Genomic DNA, 23,418 nt, shown 5'->3' on the forward strand with positions numbered 1-23,418 from the left:
GGGCGACTCCCACACATGCGAAGCATTACCTGCCACCGAACTTCCTGCAACGGAAGCTTACTTTTGTATTAAATGATCACTGGAACGTGCCAATTATGATGTTTCTTTGCATCTTACTTATTCCTTCCTTTTTCTCTAAAGTCAGATATTCCATCAAAACATTCTCTTAAAGTTTAGGCCCAGAAACATAGTATGTCACTCTCCCCGCCCCATCCATACTTAGTGACATAAAAAAATACAGGAAGCAAACATACTCTGTCTCTTCCAAATTTTCTTCGGGCATGGAATTGATAAGAAAAGATGCCATTAGAAACAGAATTCTTCAAGTATCTATGGTGGGTCTATAATCCACGTTAACTTTCCAAGGCACATTCCTGGAGAAGTGAAGATTTTCTGTGATACTTACTGATTGTCAGGTGTACTCAGATACTTACTGAGACGCGAAGGGTAAAACACAATGCAGTCAGTACGTCCTCCCTAAGGAAAACACCGCATTTTAATGAAGGGTTAGTGTGCATTAAATGCCAAGGGACACATTTAAGTACAGAATCTAAGCCAGTTTTTCCCGAACTGTGTTCTGCATGACACTACTAACATCCCACAGATTCTCGACAGGTATTTTACATACAAAAGTCCTGGGAGGGGGAAGGTTAGAGAAGACACTGAGACAACTAAGGAAAACGAAGTGTGTGCTGCGTGTCAGCTACTTCTGGGCTGATGCTGAAACCCCAAGGCTGTGATAATGAGGGTCACGGAGGACGACGTCTGTTCTGAGGACAGTCATGCTGGATGTAGGGGTAAGTGCCACGATACCTGCTGCTTTCCGATGGTTCTGAAAAAACATCTCTGTGGACATAAGGTGGGGACAGCCGGAGCTCCACCACAGGTGGCCGATGGCAACACCAGGCGGATTCAGGGTGCACTGGTGTCAACTGGTGCGATCCTTCCAGCCGCTCCATGAAACAGACTTCTGTTCTGGGCTTCTCCGAGAAAGCGGGCAAGCAGTGAGCAGCTTGTGTGCCCAGCATCTTACCCACGGGCGTTTTTACCCGCCCCGCTCCCAGGCCTCTGCGTGTTATGCCGCATGTCAGCGCCCAGGACGGTTGGAGACGCGGAGCTTGGATCCCCTCTGATGCCACCTTGTCCCATTACTGTGGCTTTCATTCTGAAAGACAAGCCCTACGTGCCTGACTCTTTCTCTCCAAGCACCTCACTCAAGTATGTGTCATACAAACACACGGGTTGCCTTGTGAAACAAAAGCAAGGACAATGACATGTTAGTCTCCCAGTAGATGTCTACTGCCAACTGTACAGAACAGAGCCATTCAGGGCAACACGTGTCTGCAGCCTTTGTAAATTGCTCGTTTTCACCTAAAATGCAGTTCTCTCTTTTGTGAGCCGTGTCTTCAAAAAGTTATTGCAAAACTCAACTTTATTTTCCTTAACATATCACCGATCTCTCTTTAAAGGCTCCAGTCTTAAAAATGTAAATATTCTTTTGACATAGAAGAGTAATCTTTTGTCTCTGGTCTGATGATTATTTTCCAACAGAAACATCAACAATCCACCTCCCTGCTTAATAATGAATCTGTCACACAGGTTCGTGCAGAGGTCCTTGTCACAGAGCCTCCTGCCAGCTCGTCCCAACTCTGGGTGACATTTAGCTCAGCTGGTAATTAAATACACACCCTTCAGTGGTCATGTTCCTTTGATCTGAGTATTACTTATTCCATATGTAAATGAAGATAGTGACATTACACATGAATTATAAACTACACGTGTAGCTACATAACACTAATGTACATGACACACACCACAGGAAAGGGGCTTTGCTTAGCGGTTCACTGGCTACACGCAGCGACTCATCACATTCCAGCCTATTTTACAGATTGCAGACGAGTGGAGAGAACTACAAATCACAGTGAAACACCTCATGGTTTTAAATAGCAAGTTCAATATCCTCGTGCTAAAAAGGGACTCAAGGATTTGGGTTGTCCAAATACACAATTTTACGCAGCAGAAGAAAATGACAAACCCCAATTCCTGAACTTTAAGACCATATATGTATAAGCTCTTTCGCAAAAATGATTTCCTGTTTCTTTAAAGTCCAAAATATGCTGACCTGTTATCTAAACTTGAATACTTACACTAAATACAGAAAGATTTGAAATAAAAAAGCCATTCCTTTATTTTAAGCTTTATTTATAATCACCCTTGTCAAACACACATCAGGAAGCATATCAGCAGTGCACCTAATGGAAAATCAGTGTACAACACAACCGAACAGGCAAAGTGTGTTTATAGGAAGTTTTCAGCAAAAACGATACGCAATACAGTTGACTGAAATGCAGCGTCCCCTTTTTAGGTACACAGGAAAGGGGAAACGAAAAACAATTTTAAAAGACTTGAAGAGAAATCGGACTGAGGGATCTGAGCGAAGAACTCCTTGGTACTGATCCACTTCTACATTATGTCCCACTTAGTTATTAAAAACACTCACACACAGGAAGACACCACCAAGAACAGAGAACCAAGGGCCGCGAGGCGCCCAGACCAGTGCGCTACGGGAGCAGCTGGCAGAAACGTGACTGACAGCTGTTCAGGGTGACAGTCTGTAGTTTGGGGGTGAAGGACAACCCACAGGGGAGAACACTCCTGTAACTGGTTTTGGTTTAAGTGACGCTCACACTTTTCCTAGCCATACCTTCTTCTCAAACCACGGCAGTTGCATGTTATGCATGTTACTGAGGGAAAACAGTAGCGGGTTTCAACACTCACAAGCGACCACCACAGTGCTTCCGTGGGGACCTACTGACCCTGCCTCAACTCCTAAGAGCGACCACAAGACAACAACGAGGGAGCCCTTCTGGGGGCAAGTCTCTTCTACCCCAGACCGGACGCTATTGACAGGATGTAAAGGAATGTTCAGTGACTTCAGATTGTTTTCAAAAAGGAATTAAGAATGAAGGCCTGAGTCCTGCTGGAAAGACAGGCAGCTATTCTCTCTACAAAGGCCGCTCGCCCTTCCTGACTCTGAACAAACGCCACGGGCTCTGCAGGTGCAGGGGCCACACGCACGGGGCTCCCAGCCCCCGTCTCTGACCTGAAGAGTGTTGATGTGCACCAAATACACAGAAGCTGGAGTCCAAGAACTTTCAAAAATGAGGCCAAACTGAACATGGACATTGAATCTGGTTTCATACACTCTTAAAATAATTTTTGGGTAAACAACGAGGAGGAATGTGCAGGAAAGGAAATGTATCAGTGCTACATACAGGTAGCAGACCCGGATTTTAATAGTTAAGTATCTTTTTAGGTCACAAGCCACGTGGAAGGCCACTGACACCAGCCAGGAGCCGTTTCCTCCCCTCGTCGCTGTATTCATTCCGTGTCTCTCCTCTGACACGTGACAGACTCCTAACAGCCCACACTTGTCAAGCAATGCAGCTGCAGAGGATCCCAGTAACTGCCCACATGCACGGCCAGCCAGCTCCCTGCATTGACCGTCCGACATCCGCACACTCGCCGTCGTACATCGCCCTGTCAAGGGGAGGTCACCGAGAAGCAGAAGGCAGCTCCATCCCGGGGTCAAAAAGGGCCTACAAATAAGCTTCCTACTGCCAATCCACAGTTTATAACAAACAGCTCTGATGCTTCTACAAGGTTCCCCAAAAAAGAAGCAAACAGATTCACAATTCCAGTTTGGCTTTTTCTTTTTTTCCAGAATGACTTATTTTCACAATACAAAGCAATAGAACAAAATAAGCTCTTTTCTGCACAAGGATGAATGGTCATGCAAGACAAATAAGATCGGCTGCTTCTCTGTTACTTTGAATAAAAATACTATAAACCTAGGTCATAAAACATACACGGCCTTCAAGAAGCCACCAGTTTTCTTTAGGATCCTGTGACAGCTGGTCTATTTCATGGGCAATAATGCTCAGCCCATCACTGGATACGTTTCCCATAAATTCCAGCATTTCATTTCTGGTGCCATAAATATAACTGCCGTGAAAATGACAACTCTCTGAACAGCACAAATAAAGCAAATTTGAAGCATCAGTCCTCAGAAAAGCAGCCTAAGAAGCAATGAAAGTGCTGAGCTGTAGGAAAATGAATAAAAACTTCTTATCAGGAGAACAAGGGTTGTGTAAACTAGGTATCTTATACCCTAACGATCACCTATGAAATAGAAAACTTCCTAATGCTCTCTGGGGTATAGATAATATTTTTTCTCCTATAAAATTGCAGCAAAAGTAGTTAAAACTGTTTCACCTTCTTCTTAAATACCCATAGTACTTGTCAACTGCATGCCACTGTGTGACTCCAGGGCGGGGGCGGGGGTGGCTAAGATAGCAAACAGCATGTCCTGTGGTGTCAGGGGAAAAGCAGCTAACCTAAAACAAAGAAAATCTTTAAAATTCTGGGTATGTCAGAAACTAAAAGGTCCCATCCCTCTGGAAGAAAGAAAATGACCCAAGAGCTCAGGCGAGGTCCCCATCATGGAGATTTGACACTTTTCTACTCAGAAAGGGACAGTAAGTCACAGGGACAAGAAGTAAAGGCCCTTCACTGAGTACCTGCGGGAGACACAGGAAGTCTTTTGAGCTAATAGGGACGCGCGGCTGGCTTGTATGTGACCACACCTGACAAGACAGGAGCTGCGTCTGAGAGCCAGTGACAGCATACGAAGGAGCCTCCATTAAGACTGAACTAGAGCCGAGGGAGAATTAGCCTCTCCCAGATGACGCTGCCTCCCCACCCTCGTGCTACTGGGGGAAACTAAAGGAATAGCTTCACAGACACACACACACACAAAAGGTAAACCAAGGCAATCTGGACTTTTTTACTCCGTTTCTCAAGAACAAGATGCAGGAAGCTGTCGCCCAAGTGAGGGTCGAGCTTTTCCAGGAACACAAGGCACTTGCTCACCTCTGACGCGTGCTCAGTTCAGACGGCCAGGGTGCAGCTCCATCTGTACCCTGATTTGAATCAAGCCGCCAGCCTGTACCCTCGCAGGGAAGTCTCGGTTACTGAGCGTCCCCCCCCACCTCACGCAGAAACTGTTGTTATAATTGCTGTTGGTTCCCATGGTGCTGATGTTCTTCAAATTACAACAGATTAAATGTCACACTGCCAAGTACAACTGACAAGAGGAATGATGTAAGATCATCCTAATATAATAAAGTTGAAGGAAGACCTAAGAAGGAAATGACAGCGAAACACCAGTGACCTGCTCTTGAGGAATGAACTCAGATAGGCTGGGGCCAGCATCTGAGTATTTTGCTGGTCACTCGTCCCAGAGGGAAGGGTGGCCCCTCAGGCGAGAGCCCGCTGTGGGGTAGAAACTCACCTCAGGCCAGTTTCTCTCCACGGCCTCTACACAGCAGCCCTCCCTCCAATAAATGTGCGCAAAGGCTAAAACGCAAGTGAGAACAGTAAGAGGCATCTAGAGGCATCTAGAAAGCAGGCTCAGAAACACCTGGAGAACTCCCTGAACTCTGTTAAGCGTCTCAGCACCCGGCAGCGGGGACACCGGAACGGGGTGGGGGGCTAGGGGGGCTGCTGCTCTCAGAGCCAAGGGCGAGCTGAGGGACACGCGCTTTGCACTTCTCTTCTGAGAGCAGCCACAGGTCGGGCTCAAGGCACAGCAGGAGGAGAGAAGGCGTCTGGGGGTGCCGTGCTGATGGCCCCCCAACAAGGAAGACAGCAGCTCACTGCCATCTCCTATCGTCAGGGGAAATGCATCTTCTCACACAAACCTCCGGTGAGTGTGGCCTCGCATGTCCTCCTCCACACACAGCTTCCAAGTTTGGGAAGTGGTGTGGCTACCCGGCGACCTCCTCCAAACACTCCCCAGAGAACCACGGCTGTCCACACAGGAGGCCCTTTCCGAGCCTTTTCTGGACACAAACGTGCCACGCGCCACACCATGGGACAACAAAGAAGAAACTGAGAAGGAAGCAGGACGGAAGCACAGGTATTAATTTAGGAAAAGAAAATTACCTGAGATAAACGTGCCCCAGGGGCAGGGACCTCGTTAGCCTGCCTCTCAGAAACTCTCTAGGTCTGGAATAACTTCAAAGAATCTAAACCTGTGTACATATTTCATCCTAAAAGAATCAGGAAAATTGCGTCTTTTGAGAATATTTGGTTCAGGTTTAAGAAAGATATCAAACTTCTGCTCATCTGAGAAGAGGGAGGAGAATCTGCAAATGTCACCTTTGGTAGCAATGGGCTGAGAGCTCTGAAATAATTTAAATCACAGGACGGCATCTTGTCTGGATCCTATGGCTTTTCTATATTTCATTCAACACATGGTTACTTGGGCTCATTGATTAGTCCCCCAGCTCCCTTCAACCTAGTCAGTTAGCATGTTGTGTAATAAAAATCTACAGTGCCACACACCATGGAGCATTGGAAAGCAACAGCAAGGAGACCACCCATGGGCCGTGCCACTCAGCACAGAGGCCAGCGCGTCCCCGCCCAGAGGGGACGTCAGTCCCTGGGAGCGGGGAAGAGAGAGGCAGGTGTGTGAAGCTAGAACACTCGCCGGACACGATCCATCTGTGGTCTGCGTCTGTGAGCATGCGTGGAAGGGCCTGGTCTTTCCAAAGGCCATGAGGCTGTGACCATAGGAACCCGGTGTCAGGAAAGCCTAGGTCTCCACCACACTGCTTATGGTCTCTGGGATTTTTATTTGAAAACAAACCAGCTAACCAACCTCTGAAAGAGCCAAAATGAACACTAACATTCTTCTTTCTAAGGACACATATTAGAAGCTTCCCATGTAATTTTCCCTTGGGGACTGACCATGTCACAGGCCTCTTGGCAATTCATAAATAAGTCCCCTGGTACCAAACTGGGCTTCACAATAAATATGAAGGAATTCCTAATCATCTGATGACTAAAGTGTCAAGCAGTAATTGCTGCACAGGGTAAAATACCCCCCTCTCTAAAAGGCAGGTTTCCTCTGGGCTCCCCGTGATCTGCACGGCCCTTGGCGGGGTGGGGCACACGGTACGTGACGATACGTGACGAGGTTTCCAGCAGGCAAAGGTACAAAAGACTTTTCCTTTAGGAAAAAATAAATAAATAGAAATCTTACTTAGGTAAGGAAACAAGACAAAAATCATCATCTGTATACAACTTTTTGTGTGTAATCAGTGCTAATCAGGGTTCCTAAGCTTTAAACCCTTAGACAACCGACCACGACGTGGGGTCAGCCCGGGCTCATGACCTCACGCACACCAGTGTCCTCGATGCGGACCATCAGACAGACTTCTTCACGAGCCTTTCTTCCCTTCTACCTCCTTCTTAGAGCTCCACCTTCCCTGACGTGCTTGAATTCAAAAGCTAGGCCACATGGGACACCGTTCCTCTAGCTTCTCTCCAGCTACAGGCTGAGGCAGAGAACGGGAAGGGGGACGAGAGAAAGCGAGGACAGGAGAATCCTTGATCACCACCCACCCCTGCCTACTGTTCTTTCTTTTCCCTTTGTTGACATCTCTATCTTTTCTGACCCACTTCGATTTTCCATCATAGCAGGCAGAGCAATGCCTTGAGAAATCAGGCAGTGATCAAGGAAATTCAGGCCCTCAAGCCGACGAAGAATGTGCCCCCCACCCTGTGCAGCAGTGCGCCCCTGGGACGCAGCCACGGGTCCCCACGACTGCACGGAACCTCTCAGGAAGGAGCGATTTTCTATTGTCTCTCCATCAAACAGAGCAACTCTCCAAAACAGACACCCTCCATCCTGCAGGTGTGAGACGAGTAGGGAAAGGAGAGTACACAATGCACTCGCTTAGCAAGCTCCCACGAAAGTGCACTGGCTCCAATGTTCTTTCACACCTTCACCGCTCAAGCAAACACACCAGACACACAAGTTGTGCAAGATCAGGCTTCGGTTCGCCATTTTCAAAGCCGTCACTTCAAAGGCTGCAAACAGACAGGCTCACTGCGCATCCGGAAAGGAAGGCTCAGGACGCCCACGCTCCCTGGAAACCTCAGCACTCAGGGTTACGACACAGTGGGTGACTGCCGCCCCACTATCACTCAGCGTCACTGGGAGCACCCAGCCCGTCATGGTGAGGAAGAGCCACCCAACAACATAAAGGGGCCGCGTGTAAGTGATGTCTCTGCTCTGACAAACGCGCTCACGGTCATTGGGCCACAGCAACTCCACCTTGCTTCAGGGTCACATGGGGTAATTGTTGGGTTCCAGCTGGACAGCAGCACCTGCCCGCACGAGGAAAGGTGCCCACGGGGACGCCCTGCCCAGCGCCCAGGGTCAGCAGTGGCCGCACACTAGCAGAATGAAACATGGACAAGGCGTGCCCTCCTGATGGGAAGGGGCACTTCTGCATTCGGGTGTAGAAGACGAGACAGGACGCAGTCCTAGGGTCACCGGTTAAAGCAAGGTTTGGTACAGGTACCCCCTCTTGTAGGCGGTCAGCGGGTAGAAAGTAGCCACAACGAACTTCCCATCAAACATCCTTCCCGTCAGTAACCTCTGGGCAGCTTTGGAGTCGCCAGCGTTTGCATACTCCACGAAGACCTGTAAGGGGACAGAGCACACGGTGACTTCATTTCCACCCACACTGGTCTGGAACCGCCCCTCTGCTCCACCAGGGTCCTCCAGGACCATCGCGGGAAGGTGTGTGGTCGACTAAAGAAGCGGCGCTCATTACGAGGCCGTGACTGCAAAGCACGTTTTACAAGGTAAACAAAGCACAGGGAGCGGCCTGTGACTGGTCACTGCCCGCCTCGTGTGAAGGACGCAGAACATCAGGCCCAGGGCACCCAGCCTGTGACGGGACTTTCTGAGCTCAGCGACTGTAAAGTCCAGCACGGGAGATTGGGCCTTTCCTCCCAGGACAACTTGTGAGCTCTGCGTTACTCCTGACAAGAGACCATGCGGCACGAGAAACCACCTTTACACATAGGAGGGTCAGTGGGGCTTTTCAGCCCTCTGAAAACCTATTTCTAAACTGTGTCAACAACTGGAAATAAAAGCACCTCCAAATGGCCAAAGTAACGCAGTCAGCAAGGCTGTCTATTTTCCATCTAACAGTGTGGGAAGACGGTACCAATTCAATTGTGTGTGATTTCTTTCAGAGCCGGTGTACCTCGTGTAAGCTGGTTAAGACCCATATTACCAAATTATATCATGAAACACATAAGGAGACAGTTACAGGAGTGCCATGTATTCTATCACACAGGTCACTTACCATCTTACATATTATATCACTCCCAATTAAAGAGAAAAGCATCTCAATTTTATAATTGTTACGAAATTAAATAACTATATTAGAGCTGTATCATTTCAATCTTGATGACTTTTTATAAGATGCATTCCATAACTTATTTTCCACATCATATTCCTTAAAAACCATACTATGTTCATTTGGACTGAAAATGCAACTGAAGACAGGCATTGCCCAGGAGGAAACAGACATTTCCAATAACCAAAGGAAGTTAACCTAGGACTCCAGAGGCATCAAAGACTTTCACTGCCCTTCAAATGCTTCTTAACATAGCAGATTTCCTCTCCCAGTTGAAGACTTACTTTTCCTGTCACCTGAAAGCTGGCTACTATTTGCCCTGAAAATATTCGTCCTGCTTTGCTATTCTGTGTCCCTCTTACTTGACCACTGAGTCAGTTCACGTTGGTCCTTAGTCCCAAACCTTCTCATGCACAGAGCAAGCTCCTCAACTGGCCCCGCACCCTCCCTGTGGCCTCATGTCCGCTGTCCAGCCTCTGCAGCCACCCTGACTCCTCTACACGGAGCCTGGCCTGTCCCCGCCCCCCCACCCCCACGGCAGCCCCTGCCTGGCCTTGTCTCCTCAGCACCTGTCACCTGCCTTCCTTCGTCCGCTTGCGTCACCATCCCCGCCGGCACCCAGTGCGCTCCCTAAGCACGGTGGGTACACAAGCAGCAGGCACACCCCATCAGCTCCTGCCGCTGAATGAGGTAACTGCTGTCATCACCAGGTTGGCAATAACCTTTCGCTAAGACGACAGTGAAATTCCTTTCACTTTTTTCAGTTGCCGAGGATTTTCACAACACTGAGCCATAAGCTAAAACCACAACCCACAATCAGAGGTGACTTTGCCCGCCAGGGACAGTTGGCACTGTCCAGAGAAATTGTGGTTGTCACTCTGAGGAGGGGCAGGTGGGAGCCAACTAGTGGGGAGGCCGGGAGCTGCTGACCATCCTCTGAGGCACACGACAGCCCCACAGCAAGGAGGGTCCTGCCCCAGGGCTAAGCCCAACCGTGTCGAGGCTGGGAAGCCCTGTGACAGAGTAAAACAATATTCTGTTTCCCGAAAAATGACAATGCTACACACAAAAGGAAGATTTCTCTTATCTTCTTGGCCATCCAATTTAATTTCGAATTGCAGAGTTTCTAAAGAAAACTCTGTGATCCCAGTTTTGCCATACATTTCATAGATGGAAAAACCGAGTCGTCACAAAGCTACTCATGCTGAGAACGGAACTCAGCGCAAGCTCTCTCAGTCCAGTGCACTTTCCTTCTTTACATTATCACTGGTAACTCCATCATAATCAGAATGCCAGTGACCTCAATGGTGTCTAACTCCACTTAATTAGAACAAAGTCAGGCCAAAACATTTCTGTAGCTGAACCTGCCCTAAATTAGCATGATTCAGTTGGCGTTACTAGTTACAAATGGCTCAAAAGTAGGCTTATACTTTTGAAAAAAACAATAACGATTAAAAATGCATGCATTTTACAGAACTTTTGGAAACAAGTGAAGAGCATAAGACAACAAAAACGTCCAGAATGAGAAGGTGCGATCCCTAACATTCCTGGGTCCATCTTCCCACAAACGAGCACACCCAGCGTGGAATTTTATACCCTGAGAATTCCGGGATTATGAAAACATCCACATACTTGTCCTCTGCCTGGGTTTTCCTTGGGGACAAGTAGAGACACCACTGGTCCGTATTTCTGACATTCCTCTTTCACATCTTCCACAACATCTGGTCATTAAAACACACAACAGTAATCACTTTGATGTAATTAACAAGCCTTTCTTATTTTAAAACTTTAAATCATCAGAAAATCCAGAAATCCATATCTAAGTAATGAGGGCATGTTCTTTATCTTCTAAAATCAAGCTAAAGTATAACATAAATCCAACACGTTTAATAGTTTTCTCTTTATATTTTAAATTTAACATTAGGAATAGCACCCCAGCGACTGAAAACCCAAACCAGTTCTCCTCCCACTTCCCAGCGTCCATCCGCCCTTCCCAGAAGACAGCAATCCCTGCTTCTCCAGTGTCCTACCAGCAATGTCACAAGCTTATACGAGCAAGTACGATCACATACGCTGTTAAGGAAAACATCCCACATTTGCTTTTCAGTAACTGTATTCTTAAGATCCTTCAATATCATTATATGAAATGTTCTCATTTGTTTTTACAGTTGTGTAATATTTCACTCTATGAATGATCGATAAATTCTCTGGTATTTCCCCTCCTGCTGAATAACTAAGCTATTTCCAAACTTTTTGCCCTTATAAACGATACTGCACTAGATAAGCTTGTACATATCTCATTTCATTTGTGTAGTTCTAAGTTGGCTTTCTAGAGATGGAATCGCTCGGTCAAGCTGATATGGACTTATAATTTTGTCAGCATTACCAGTTTGTTTTTCAGAAGGCTCACCGATTTAAACTCTCCAGACGCTACCTGGAGAGGGTTCTCAAATATTTTCTTCACTGTCAACGTGATGCTTTTAATTAGCATTTCAATAAACGAGAATGAAATATGTGAGACTCTGGAACATCCTTGCCTATAAATGGTGTTTGTAGCCTTCACTCGCTCTCTCCTGCGTTCACTTAGAGGCCTCTGTCCATGGTAAGAGCTGAATAGTTTTTCCTAGATTGTCATCTGTCTTAATCTTTCTCATGGTGGTTTTTGTCAATGCAAAATTTGTTGAATTATCTATCATTTTACTGCTTCTGTTTTGTGCCAAACTTGTAAAAGGCCTTTCCTGCTCCAGGAATATAATTTTTAAAAATGTCCCATGATTTTTTTTAAGTTAAAACTTTCTTATTTTATTCCCATCTGTCTTTCTTCCGTCTCTGTTTTATTCCCTCCCTTCTTTGTTTTTTGTTTTGTTTTTTTAATATTGTAATCTTTACTTGACTGCAAGTTTGTCTGGGTCTAAAGTGGAAAGTTTGAGTCTAACTTTCTTCCCTACCCCCACCCACCAGGGTACAAGACAGTTATTCCCACACACGATTTCTAACTAAGCAAACTTACTTAAAAATAATTCGGTGTTATTTGCCGATGACCTTGCTAATCATAAGCAACAAAGGTATTTAATGGTACTATATCATCTCTTGAACTGTTCGTTCATGTGAGACTCTTACGCACTAAGATTTCATAACTACATTTAGACGACATTTAAACACTCAGTGTATTTGGAGCAAAAAAGAAAAAGAGAGTGTTACACACAAGATACCAAGAAAAGAGTAGGTACAGTCACCTGACTGACCCCCAGTAGAGATTATGGGGGTCACCCACCTGCTCTCATCATAGGCCTTGTGCTGCCCCCTCCTGACCCCTCAATGTCCCAAGCCACCCAACTGCTGACAGAGCTCAGGCACCAGCTCTGTAGAGGCTGCTCACGTAACCTTCCCCTCTGCCTCTCCGTGTATTACCACCTTCAGATTTAGCAAAACTCTGTTTGCCTACATACTGTTTCCCCTACATACTAAAGACAGGAAACAATCCCCCTGTGGCTAGTACAGTAAATACATCTTAAATGAGTAAGTTGTTACAAGCAAAAAAGACAGCTAAAAGGAGAGATAAAAGCATAGGGCAGGACTAGAACAAACAGAAAGAAAGCAGTTGCTGGGAAGTTGAATCTATTGATTTGGTGAAGGCTTATGAGGCGTAAAAGACTGAGAGGACCTTAGGCTGCTGAAACTGCGTTAACAAAATACCCCAGACCGAGCGGCTTAAACAGCAGGCGTTCATTTCTCAGTCTGGAGGCTGGAGTCCAACATCAGGTGTCGGCAGATTCGTGTGTGGTGTGGCAGCTGCCTTCCTGCCATGTCCTCACGAGGCAGAGAAAGCTCTCCTATCTCCTCCTCTTTTTCTTTGTTTCTAAGGCGGGCGCAGCTCACAGTGGCCCACGCAGGGATTAAACCAACAACCTTGGTGTTATCAGCACCGCGCTCTAACCGACTACCTGGCTGCCCCTACTCCTCTTTTCCTAAAGGCACTGATTCCATGATGAGGGCCCCACCTGCAAGGCCTCATCTAACCCATGGCCTCCTAAAGGCTCCACCCGCCTCCAATACCACCACACTGGGGAGCAGAGCTTTGCCACATGGATTTGGGGGAACATAATCAACAGCAGGAAAAAAAGGGAGAGGATTTTAGAGCTCGTGGAGCTCAACAACCTCACTGATAAGTCGGGAAATAGGAGAATCTCATGAACTATACGCGTCCTGCAGACTCGGTAGGAAAGACACACGAGACAGTTGAGGGCACTGACCTTCGTAGTCCTCTTCGTTCTCAAGATAATCGCCGTCCAGCACGTTGAGCAGCCTCAGCACTGGGGTGGGGAGCACCACCAGGTCTTCCAGGTGAGGGGCTGTGGGGCGCATGCCGACAGTTAGACATAACCCCCCAAACAGACGGACGAATGGCAGGCAGGGGCTGGGGAGCTAGAAGAGCTCTCCTGTCCCATCCGACTGTCGGATGGGAAACAAGCAGGAAACAAGAAAGCCATGCACGACTCACCAAAAGGAATGCTGAAGAACGGGCTGCACAGCGCCATTTCTGCGGGGACTCTTCTGCTTGGGTCGTCGTGAAGCATGCTGAAGCACAAGAACAGTGAGTTTGACAGTGACCGCCCAGGCTTTTGAAAACGCAACCAGGAAAGAAAAGAGAACTCAGTGTCCGTCACCGCGTGTATTATGCGGGCATGACTTCCTGAATCAGTCATCTACAAAAAACCTAAGAGTTATTTATGAGCAAATGCTGCAATAAATGACAATGCATACCGAGGACATACTATATTCTAATTTAAAATCATGTTTTTGACACAGTGATCCACATTTTATAACATTAAGTGAAAAAAGCTAGATAGGGTAACCCAACTAAAAAACAGAAAGACAGTGGTGAGATGATTTTTGAATCCTGTCAAAATAGAACAACCTTAGAGCAATAGCAGAGAAAGCTGACAGCAACATCAAACTCCATGGACAACAAAGCTAGGTCACCCCAATAAATGCCAAAATGCAAGAGGCGGGGGACAAACCCCCCCTCCCCCAGGAATAAGACCTGAAGCTTATCAGCATCCACGTGGAAGGAAACAGAGAAAAGCAACAGCTGCCTTGATGGACCAGAAGAGCCAACAAGTACTTGCTGGCAGGCAAGGCACCCGACTGCAGACAAGCAGTCACAACCACAAGATCCGAATGGTTCTAGGACTAACCTGCTGAAGCTCCCTCCTGGCAGTCCTGCGGAGGAAAGAAATCTTGGGAACAGAATCCAAACTGAGTCGATGGGGGCAGAGGAAGAAAGAGCAGGAAAAAGTAGGGGCGGGGAAGAAACAGGAGATCTCGGGGAAAAAAAGCACCATTTTTTTAACATTACACAAAAACAACACAAGAAGGAGCCCTGTGTAATTAGGAAAGATGTCAACTACACCTTCTATAAGCGTAGGAACATGAATTTCACATAAAAATGAGCCCCGAGTTGCTAGATGGGATGCTGCCCAATTCATGAATCACTTAATAAAGCCAATTAGATCTTCCAAAAATAACAATGAGCTACATAAAACTATTCTAACACAGCTCTTATAGAAAGAAGAGAACTGCAAAATAATGCCCTTCAGACAATCAGTGCATGTCAGAAAGATGAGACCACAACAGTGACGAATACTATGACCCGCCATTTCAAAATGAGCTGAAGATATTTTTTTAAATGATACAAGACATAAAAGAGCAACGCAAATCAAAATTAGAAAACCTCAAAAATATGGTAATAGGACTCAGGAAAGAATTAGAAAAGAAAAAATCATTTCATAAAATAACTAGAAGAAATACAATGATGACGAAACACAGGAGATAATGTCCTACAAATAAACAGAAGGCAGAAAGAAAATCTTTAAAAATCAAAAAGGAAGAATGAAAGAGATAAAAGATTCAAGAGAAAGTGATAGTCCTGAATACACTTAAAGAAAACCCTACCCAAGTAAAGATAAAGCAGGAGAGCCTAAAGAACACCTAAGCAGGGAACAGAATAAACACTAAAAACTGTAATTCAAAAACAAACAAGAAGATCTGAAACTACACATTTTCCTGAGACTACTGAAACAACCAAAATCAGGATATACAGAGGGTGCCAAAAAAATGTACACACATCTTAAGAAAGGAAAACTATTAAAATTATAATATTCAACATATGTTGATAACAAAAGGTGAATACAAGTCACTTTTTGACTTCTGCAATGACAAGCGGTGCTCAAAGCGGTTCCCATCAGCGTCCAGACACTTCTGGTTACAGAGAACCACTGCTTGAGCAACGATGATCAAAGTGTCCACTTGTATACATTTTTTTGGCACCCCCAGTATTCAGGTAACATCACTAGACTTTTAAGAAAAAGATGAAATCCTTTGAGCATCTAGAGAAAGAGACCAGTGACTTTCAATACAAAGACCATTAGATTCCATCTGACATTTCCACAGCAACACTACATGCTAGAAGGAAAGAAAATTAACATGATCAAGACACTCAAGAAATGAAAACTGCAGGCCCAAGATTTTTACACCCAGATAAACAGACCCCGGAGCACAGAAAGCCACTTTAACCACGACTGACGTGCAAGAGCTCTCGAGTATCACTTCTGCGACCCAGAGAAGCGCTTCAGCACCTCACATGACGAGATGCCGCACGGGAGCAGCATGAACACCCCATTTCCAGCGATGTGCACAGAGGAGGTCAGATGAGAAGGGACACAGAGCACACAGGACAGAACGGCCACACGACCCGGCAATGCACATACAACTCTTTTTCAAATGGGGGGACAATGGGAAAAACACATGCAAATATACTTGCTTTCAGTAACCTTACCAGAGTACTATTATTCTGACTGTTTCAGTGTAATGTGGAATAAAGCAAATGCGTGATTATGAAAATTCTAATTCTGGCATTCCCTCTATCCTTAGAACCAGAATCACTGACATAGAGGAGAGGCAGAGAGGTAAGAAAGAAGTTGCCAGTGGTCTTGAATTTGAACTGGAAGTATCAGGATGACCTCTGTCCACTTGAAAGGCCTAGAGACAATGACGACCCAGTAGCAGGAAGTATTCCTAAGACTGTGACTTAAAAATACCATTTCCCTAAAAGAAACCATGCTTCCTGGAGAATATGGATACTCCCAGGCCTGGGGCAGGAAATGCCTAAGGTGAACCGGGAATAGCCTGTCACACCAGACAGCAAGGAAGTCATCGAAGGTAAGAGGTCTGCCAGAACCAATTGGCAGAGGCTCAGATTCATCATAGAGAGGACACGTTCAGCTTCAATCAGGATAAAAACGACAATGTACTGAAATGTATCACATATATATCAAATATATTCAAATCCATTAGTTAATAATGACACTTTGAACTTTCAGGAAAGGGATGCTCCCCTTGGGACGATGACGGGGAAACTGAAAACTAGCAGAGAGAGAACCAAGCACTGCCTTTGTCAGTGGTTGACCAAATGGAGAACAAATGACAGAATAAGCAGAGTAATGGCTCTAGGTACTGAGTAGTAACAGCTGCTAACACAGCAAAGAAAGACGGCTACATTATGTGCCTTCTCATGAAAGAACATAATACCATCAACAGGCCTGCGAACAACCACCTTTTAAAAAATCCCTCTAGATACAACTACCAGTTTACAAGACACAAACAGACAAATATGTTAAATGACACCATGCTAACACAGTCTGCACATGTCTGTGGACAGACTGTGGATAACCCTGAGCCAACAGCCCGGCTGCTCAACGATCAACAGAGAGAGCAGGGGAAAAGGTAGAGAGGTGGTCTTTAGATTAAGAGAGACTTTTTTTAAAGTGATTTAAAAAAAAATTTTTTTTTAGAAGAAGAACACTAGACCACAGTGTTTAAGGATGCACCATGGATCATAAGCCATAATGAAAATGAAGAAGTAATTAGCATAAAGACAGGATAAGGGTTACTTCCGGGGGCAAGCAGCGGCCTGAGTTTGGGACGGAAGCACAGCGGTCGTCTTCCGGGCACTGCACCATTGTGCTTCTCGACCTAAATGGTGGACACAGAGTGTTCCCAAGGCTTCACTGAGCTGCACGTTAGTTCTCAGGGTCTGTGTTTAGTCCACAATAAAAAAAGCTCAAATAATGTGCTTGTACACATACAACAAAATACACAGAAAAATACTGAAAAGAAATACACCCAGTGCTAACACTAGAAACTGTGTTTAGAATTTTTATTTTCCTCAACAGTTTTCTGTAGTATTAGCACTTAGAATTAGTTGTGAATAAGAAAAAAAAGCTGTTAGTCAATACTAGAAATCAGTTCATTTGACTTCCAAGCAAGAATCCGTAACACTTTTTCCCATTTTTTAAATTAGAGTTGGCATACAATATCATACTAGTTTCAGATGTACAGAATCCATTAGGTAAGTTTACACTGCCTCTTTTCAATGTAAAATGCAACACAGGATATCTACTATCAATCAGATACTAACAGCTATTCGAAACTAATTGTCACACACTCACACGAGTGCAAGTGAAATTGGTGAGAGCTGAGTAAGTCCCATGGGTTGGGATGTCCCACAGATATGTGCGATGTCACCACTGGACAAACTGGGGAAAGGACACAGGCCTCTCTGCAACATTTTGCAAGTTCCTGTGAAGTTATAATTACCCAAAATAAAAAGGAAAAAAAACCCCTAATTGGAAGATTTATAGGGTCAATATTCCAAAGGAACAATAATACTCTGGCTTGATCAAAATACCCACCTTTTTACAACACACTAATTACTTTTCTTCATTTCTGGCCCATAACACTAGAAATGTGAAAAATCAACTACTGGATAATACACATTATTTCTTATTTTAAAATATCTATTGTGACTGGATCTACTCAGAAATCAGAAACACTGTATGTCCTGAGTTTTCAATGGCAATTATTTAAAATATGATATTAGGTTGGTGCAAAAGTAATTGGTTTAAAAGGTTAAAAATTACTGCAAAAACTGCAATTACTTTTGAACCAACCTAATACATAACTACCTTATTTGAAACTTTTCTTGCTAGTTCAAAGCCAACTTAGTAGTTAGTTAATAAAGACTCTCTTTCAAAACCTATTTTCCATCAAGTGTGTAAAACTGCCTGAGTTACGAGAGGCCAAAGGTACAGCGGCCCATCACCCAACTTCCGCTGAGTAACAGCTTCCAGGAAGAGCCTAATACCTGGTATTCATCAGGAACAAAAGATCATTCCTTTGAAAATAAATTTACTAAAATGACTCAAGACACTTTGTTTTTATAGAAGGTCTACAGTAAGATTTTTATTTCTAAGGGAGCAAAAAGTCTACCTGATCAAGCAAACCATAAATAATCCAAATCTATCTGGTAAAAACAGAAGTTGAAAGCACCCGCAATTACCTTTTGATAAGGTCTCTGAGGTGATAGGCTGGGATGGCGGCATTCACGACTGCTTTACTGGCAAATATGTGGTCAATGATAGCAGAACTGTTCGCCTGAAAGAGGGAGAACGGTCTTCCTTTGGTTATGCAAGTCAGGGACATTTACTTAGCACCAGGCACACGGCATGGCCTGTTTGGGAAGTAAAACGCGACAGGAAAGCATCCTCCTCGGAAAGCTGCAGGTCTTAGTGGGACACGATGCCCAGACCTGGACGCTTCTAGGGAAGAGAATGTTCTTCCTCTGCTCTCAGCACCTGGCGCTTTAGGAACATTCACTACATGAACGAATGAAAAACAACTACCAAAGCAACCATGTCAAAACGTAGCTTAATGCGACGTGAGAAAAATGAATGTGTGCTAGGTGAGGCAGGGTCTCAGCGATGGGTGTTCAACTGGTTTTCAGACAGAAATGAACTATCAAAGAGATAAGGCAGTACTTAAAAACCACGTTCTATTATTCTGATCGGCTCTGGCCCAAGCAGAAACAGTGCAAAGGGCTCAACGATGGTGGATGGAATCAGTCTGTAATTGTACGACATTAGAGAGAGGACACTGGCCTCCTGACTGGTGGGAGTACCAATGACAAAGAATGACACTGGTTTTACTTACGTGGCTGCATTTTTTTTTCACCAAAAGTAAGCATTAGGTACACCCAGTTTTATTGGCTATTAAAGCATTCCCTCCAGGAACTGCCACACCACAAAATTGATGACGGGGGTTAAAAGAACTAAAACTCGGCACAGTGTAAGAGCCACACACTAACTACTTATTAGAAGCTCAAACAAATACTTCATACGAAACCAATGATAATTCCTAACCGTTGCATTATTTATCAATCCTCCCGCCTAAAGGGCACTAGTACCATCATGACGTTAAAGGCCCACGATCTGTTTGAAAATGTCACATAGTTAATTCCTAACTTATGAACATACAAGTCCATTCCTTCCTATGTCAGAGGCTGGAAACTAAGAACCCAGGTTCCCTCAGAAACAGTGTCACGAGCAGCACTCACTCTACCAGCAAAAGGCACACATGGACACGGATAAATCCGGAGCGGTGCGGGCCTGTGGACAGGACCACCGGGGACAGGCCGTGACACCCAGCTGTAGCGTCCGTGCCTCCCTCCAGCTGTTCATTCAGAACAGGTTAACCGACACCCATTCTCACGATGCTCCCAGAATTGTTCGAACTCACTGAGACTGTGCATTAAAATGCCTTAACTGTGAAGCACGAACTGGAAAGCTGATGGAAAGAACATCACGTAACTTGCACTATTGTATTACTAATATTTTACAGTATAGTATAACTAATGACCGAACAAAAGCAATCGCTTTTGCTTCTTCAGGAAAAGGCAATCACTGGAATACTTTATCGAGAATTCACTCCATGTCAGGCCACGGGCTAGCGACAGTGAGCGTGCAATGCTCACAAGTAGCACACCTGCACCTGTGGAGTGAGGAACCCAACGTGAAGGGACAGGAGTGTGGAGGCCAAGGCAGAACCCTTGGCCAGAAGCCCTGTGAGCTGAGCACTGACCCCCACGCCACGCTCTGTGACGTACCTTCCACTCCTGAGATCGGACTGTGTGTTTCAGTTTCATTCCTGAGAACATTTCCAGCAGAATGATCCCGAGACTCCACAGGTCAACGGCTGAGGTGCACTCTGCGTCACTCTGCAGGCCCGCCTGGGCCAAGCAGTTCTGCAGTTCTGCTTCTGGAGCCCGATACCCGTCTGTCTGAATATACTTTACATCCTAAAGAAGATGAGTAAATGTTAACGACCAGTAAAAACTGCTCCCTTTCCTCTATAGCGCATTTCCCGCCAAGCTGAATGCCAAAGCCTTTAGTCCCCGGCCACTTCAACTCTTTGTTCATTAACCAGGCAGCACTCCCAGGCTAGCTGCTCTCTTTCCAGACAGTACTCGTTCCCTTAGACAGTCTCCTGCCTGTCAAGTACTGCTGATAAATAGGACACTGTGAGAATGGAGGGTTTGCCATAACTGACACACGTTTTCCCATGAGCCCCGACTGAAGACACCAGTAGCAGTAATTCAGCAAGTAACCAAAAGCACAAAGAATAAAAAGCAGTCTGTGTGGGTGAAGTATTCCTAAGAGCTCGAGTCCTCCTGGATCTCACTGGTGCCCTGACCTGACCCAAACACATATGCTCTTTTACATGTGGCAGTGAAACTCTTACCTGCTTCATCTCCAGGTACTTCAGTATTATAGACACCTCCGAAGCCTCTATTTAAGTATATTTGGCTTAGACACTGATGGAGGGGGCAGTCTTTCTTACCTGATTGCCTTCTTTGAAGCTAAGCCCAAAGTCGATGAGTTTAAAACATTCATTCTCTGCGCTCCACAGTATGTTACGGGGTTTGAGGTCTGCGTGGACATAACCCTCGTGATGGAGAAAAGCAAGGGCCTCCAGAACGTCTCGGGCACAGTGCTGTATCATCCACATGGAACAACCCTGGTGACTGGAGTATAAGAGCAATTCCGAAACACTGACGTCCAGGAGTTCAAGCAACAGACAGCGTGACGGCACATTTGGAGAGAAGTGGATTGTAAAGACTCCATATAAAGTCACTAGGAAAAGAGACAAATTACAGTACTTTAACAATCAGACTCAGGGAAAGTTACTATAAGGTTAGAGGACTGTGCGAATCTGGGATCGTCTCGATAACGATAACATTAAAGAACAAGCAAGCTTCCTCCGTAGTTAATTTTACCCATGAATAAGATTTTGGGGTAACTGGGTTATTTTAGTAACATGAGACGATCTTCAACAACTGATTACTGTTCAGAGACGTTAAATACGGCACAATGCTTCAAATCGTGTTTCACCAAGCACTCGGTGGTGGGAGAACACGCACTGAGGGTGCCAAGCAAGTAGACACCCAAATACCAGGTACCGCTCTCAAGGTGAATGTCACACTGTGCGAAAAGAAAACTGAAGCTTGGTGCTCGGTCCAAAGTAGCTCCCTGTAATCTAAATAGTAAAAGAGGAGATGAGGACTTTCAAGATGCCACTTTAACCTAACCTTGCCGCGTCAGCAAGTCCGCAGGCCCTCGAAAACTGCAAAAACAATTACCAAGGTACGTGCACCATGTAGCAAAGTTAAAAAAAAAAAGAAAAAAAAGCAAACCTAGCGTGAACTTCTTCTCCAAGCGGGTAACACAGCGAGGTCCCCTTGGCGAGAAGAACGTCCCTTACTAGACGTGTCTGTGGACCCAAATCCACGTGTCAAGCGACGTCTAGGCGACCTACCGGCGCCAACACCACAACCCGGGAAACGAGGCCCCCCGTTTTCCACGCGCCCGCAAACGCCCGACACGTCCGCGCAGGACACGGCGACCGCGCAGACCCGCGCCTCCGGCCGCCACCAGGGGGCGCGCGCGGCGCCGACCGGCCAGCGGCTGCGCAGAGCCCGGCGCTCGGAGCGCGAGCGCCCCCGTCCGGGCGGCGGACACGCGGGGCGTGCGGAGGGCCGGGCGGCGGCGCTCACCGATGTTCCTGTGCCCCTGCAGCTGCTCCAGCGCCGCCCTCTCCTTGCGGAAGCCGTACTCGGCGGCCGAGGCCGCGGCCCCGGTGCTGCCCGGCGGCAGGAACTGCTTGAGCGCGCCGGGGGGCGAGCCGGGGGTGCCGCAGCAGCGCACCCGGTACACCGAGGCCGACGAGCCGCTGCCCAGGCGGCTCTGCACCTGCCACAGCCGCCCGAAGGCCTCCAGGAACCGCGGCGGCTCGGCGCCCCACGCGCAGCCGGACGCCGCCATCGGCGCGGACTGAGGGCGACACCGGGGCGGACGCGACGCACGGGGAGCCGGCAGCGCCCACGGTCACATCCCCGCCGCCGGACAGCGGCTCCGCAGGGAGGGGCGGCCACCGCGGGCTTCGGCCGCCATGACACCGGAAGCCGGAAGCGGAGGCCGAGCACGTCCAGCGGGCGGAAGGAAGCGGGCCCAGCGTCTCTGGGCGGGGCTGGCAGGCGCGGTGGGCGGGGCTGGCAGGCGCGGTGGGCGGGGCTGGCAGGCGCGGTGGGCGGGGCAGGGTGGCCCTCGGGAGCGCTGACTGCTCCTTCCACCAATGTTTGCTGAATGTCATGCTGGGTCTCATGCAGGGTTTCTGGTCCCACTCCCCACACAAGAACGCAGGACATGGTGAGGCCGAAAAGGAACACCCACGGAGCCACAGGTAGGGTAGTCACACCACTATAGTCTAACTGGCGGCTGGGCTGGAGACACAGGAAGCAGGAGCCACATGATCCACAACCTACCATCCACTTGTCCCTGCCAACCAACCTCACTTGCTAGCTGCAATCCGCAATTCACACTCTGCCACGCCATGCCACACTTTGCTAGCTTAGCCACAGCAGTTGTATCAGTGGCTAATGGCAAACCAGTAACAGCCGATGGCCAACTAGTCACAGCTGACGGCCATCTACTACCCGAGCCAGCACCTTTCCATGTGAGGCCTAGACCCTGGAAACTGCTCTCTGGGGCTCTGTCCCCACACTGAGTAACGGAGGTCTCCCGTAGAAATCTCAGTCCATAACCAGGGGGTGTAATCAGAGTAGCCGTACCTGTTTTTATGTGTATAATTCCACTTTTTCTGTTTCAAGCTCCGTTCAGATAAAGCGGCCAAACTTGGTCTTAATTTGCCCCTATCTCCTTTTCCTGAGATTTTATCTGAG

The 23,418-nt window shown here is 46.7% G+C and overlaps 1 protein-coding gene across 2 annotated transcripts; it reads right to left on the reverse strand.

The window, feature by feature from the left end:
* Positions 1–2,193: 2,193 nt before the first annotated feature.
* Positions 2,194–22,647, reverse strand: UHMK1 (U2AF homology motif kinase 1). Of its 2 annotated transcripts, XM_081024610.1 has the most exons (8): positions 22,234–22,647; positions 21,021–21,313; positions 20,287–20,478; positions 18,685–18,779; positions 13,786–13,862; positions 13,538–13,636; positions 10,917–11,005; positions 2,194–8,557 (listed from the first exon to the last, which is right to left on the reverse strand). In XM_081024610.1, the coding sequence occupies exons 1-8, from the start codon at positions 22,499–22,501 to the stop codon at positions 8,411–8,413; spliced, it is 1,260 nt and encodes a 419-aa protein (XP_080880736.1). In that variant the 5' UTR covers positions 22,502–22,647; the 3' UTR covers positions 2,194–8,410. The 2 variants fall into 2 exon arrangements, with proteins under 2 accessions (XP_080880736.1, XP_080880737.1); XM_081024611.1 differs by lacking the exon at positions 10,917–11,005.
* Positions 22,648–23,418: the final 771 nt, after the last annotated feature.

Source organism: Rhinolophus hipposideros, assembly GCF_964194185.1.
Source record: "Rhinolophus hipposideros genome assembly, chromosome: 19".
Taxonomy (NCBI): Eukaryota; Metazoa; Chordata; class Mammalia; order Chiroptera; family Rhinolophidae; genus Rhinolophus; species Rhinolophus hipposideros.

Excerpts from the sequence above, each read along its gene's own strand:
- UHMK1 (XM_081024610.1), bottom strand. The coding sequence starts at position 22,501 with ATGGCGGCGTCCGGCTGCGCGTGGGGCGCCGAGCCGCCGCGGTTCCTG. Across the intron at positions 11,006-13,537 it reads GAACGAAGAGGACTACGAAG|ATGTTGTGGAAGATGTGAAA; the intron begins GTCAGTGCCCTC and ends TTTAATGACCAG. Across the intron at positions 8,558-10,916 it reads AAAACCCAGGCAGAGGACAA|GTCTTCGTGGAGTATGCAAA; the intron begins GTATGTGGATGT and ends GTCCCCTTACAG.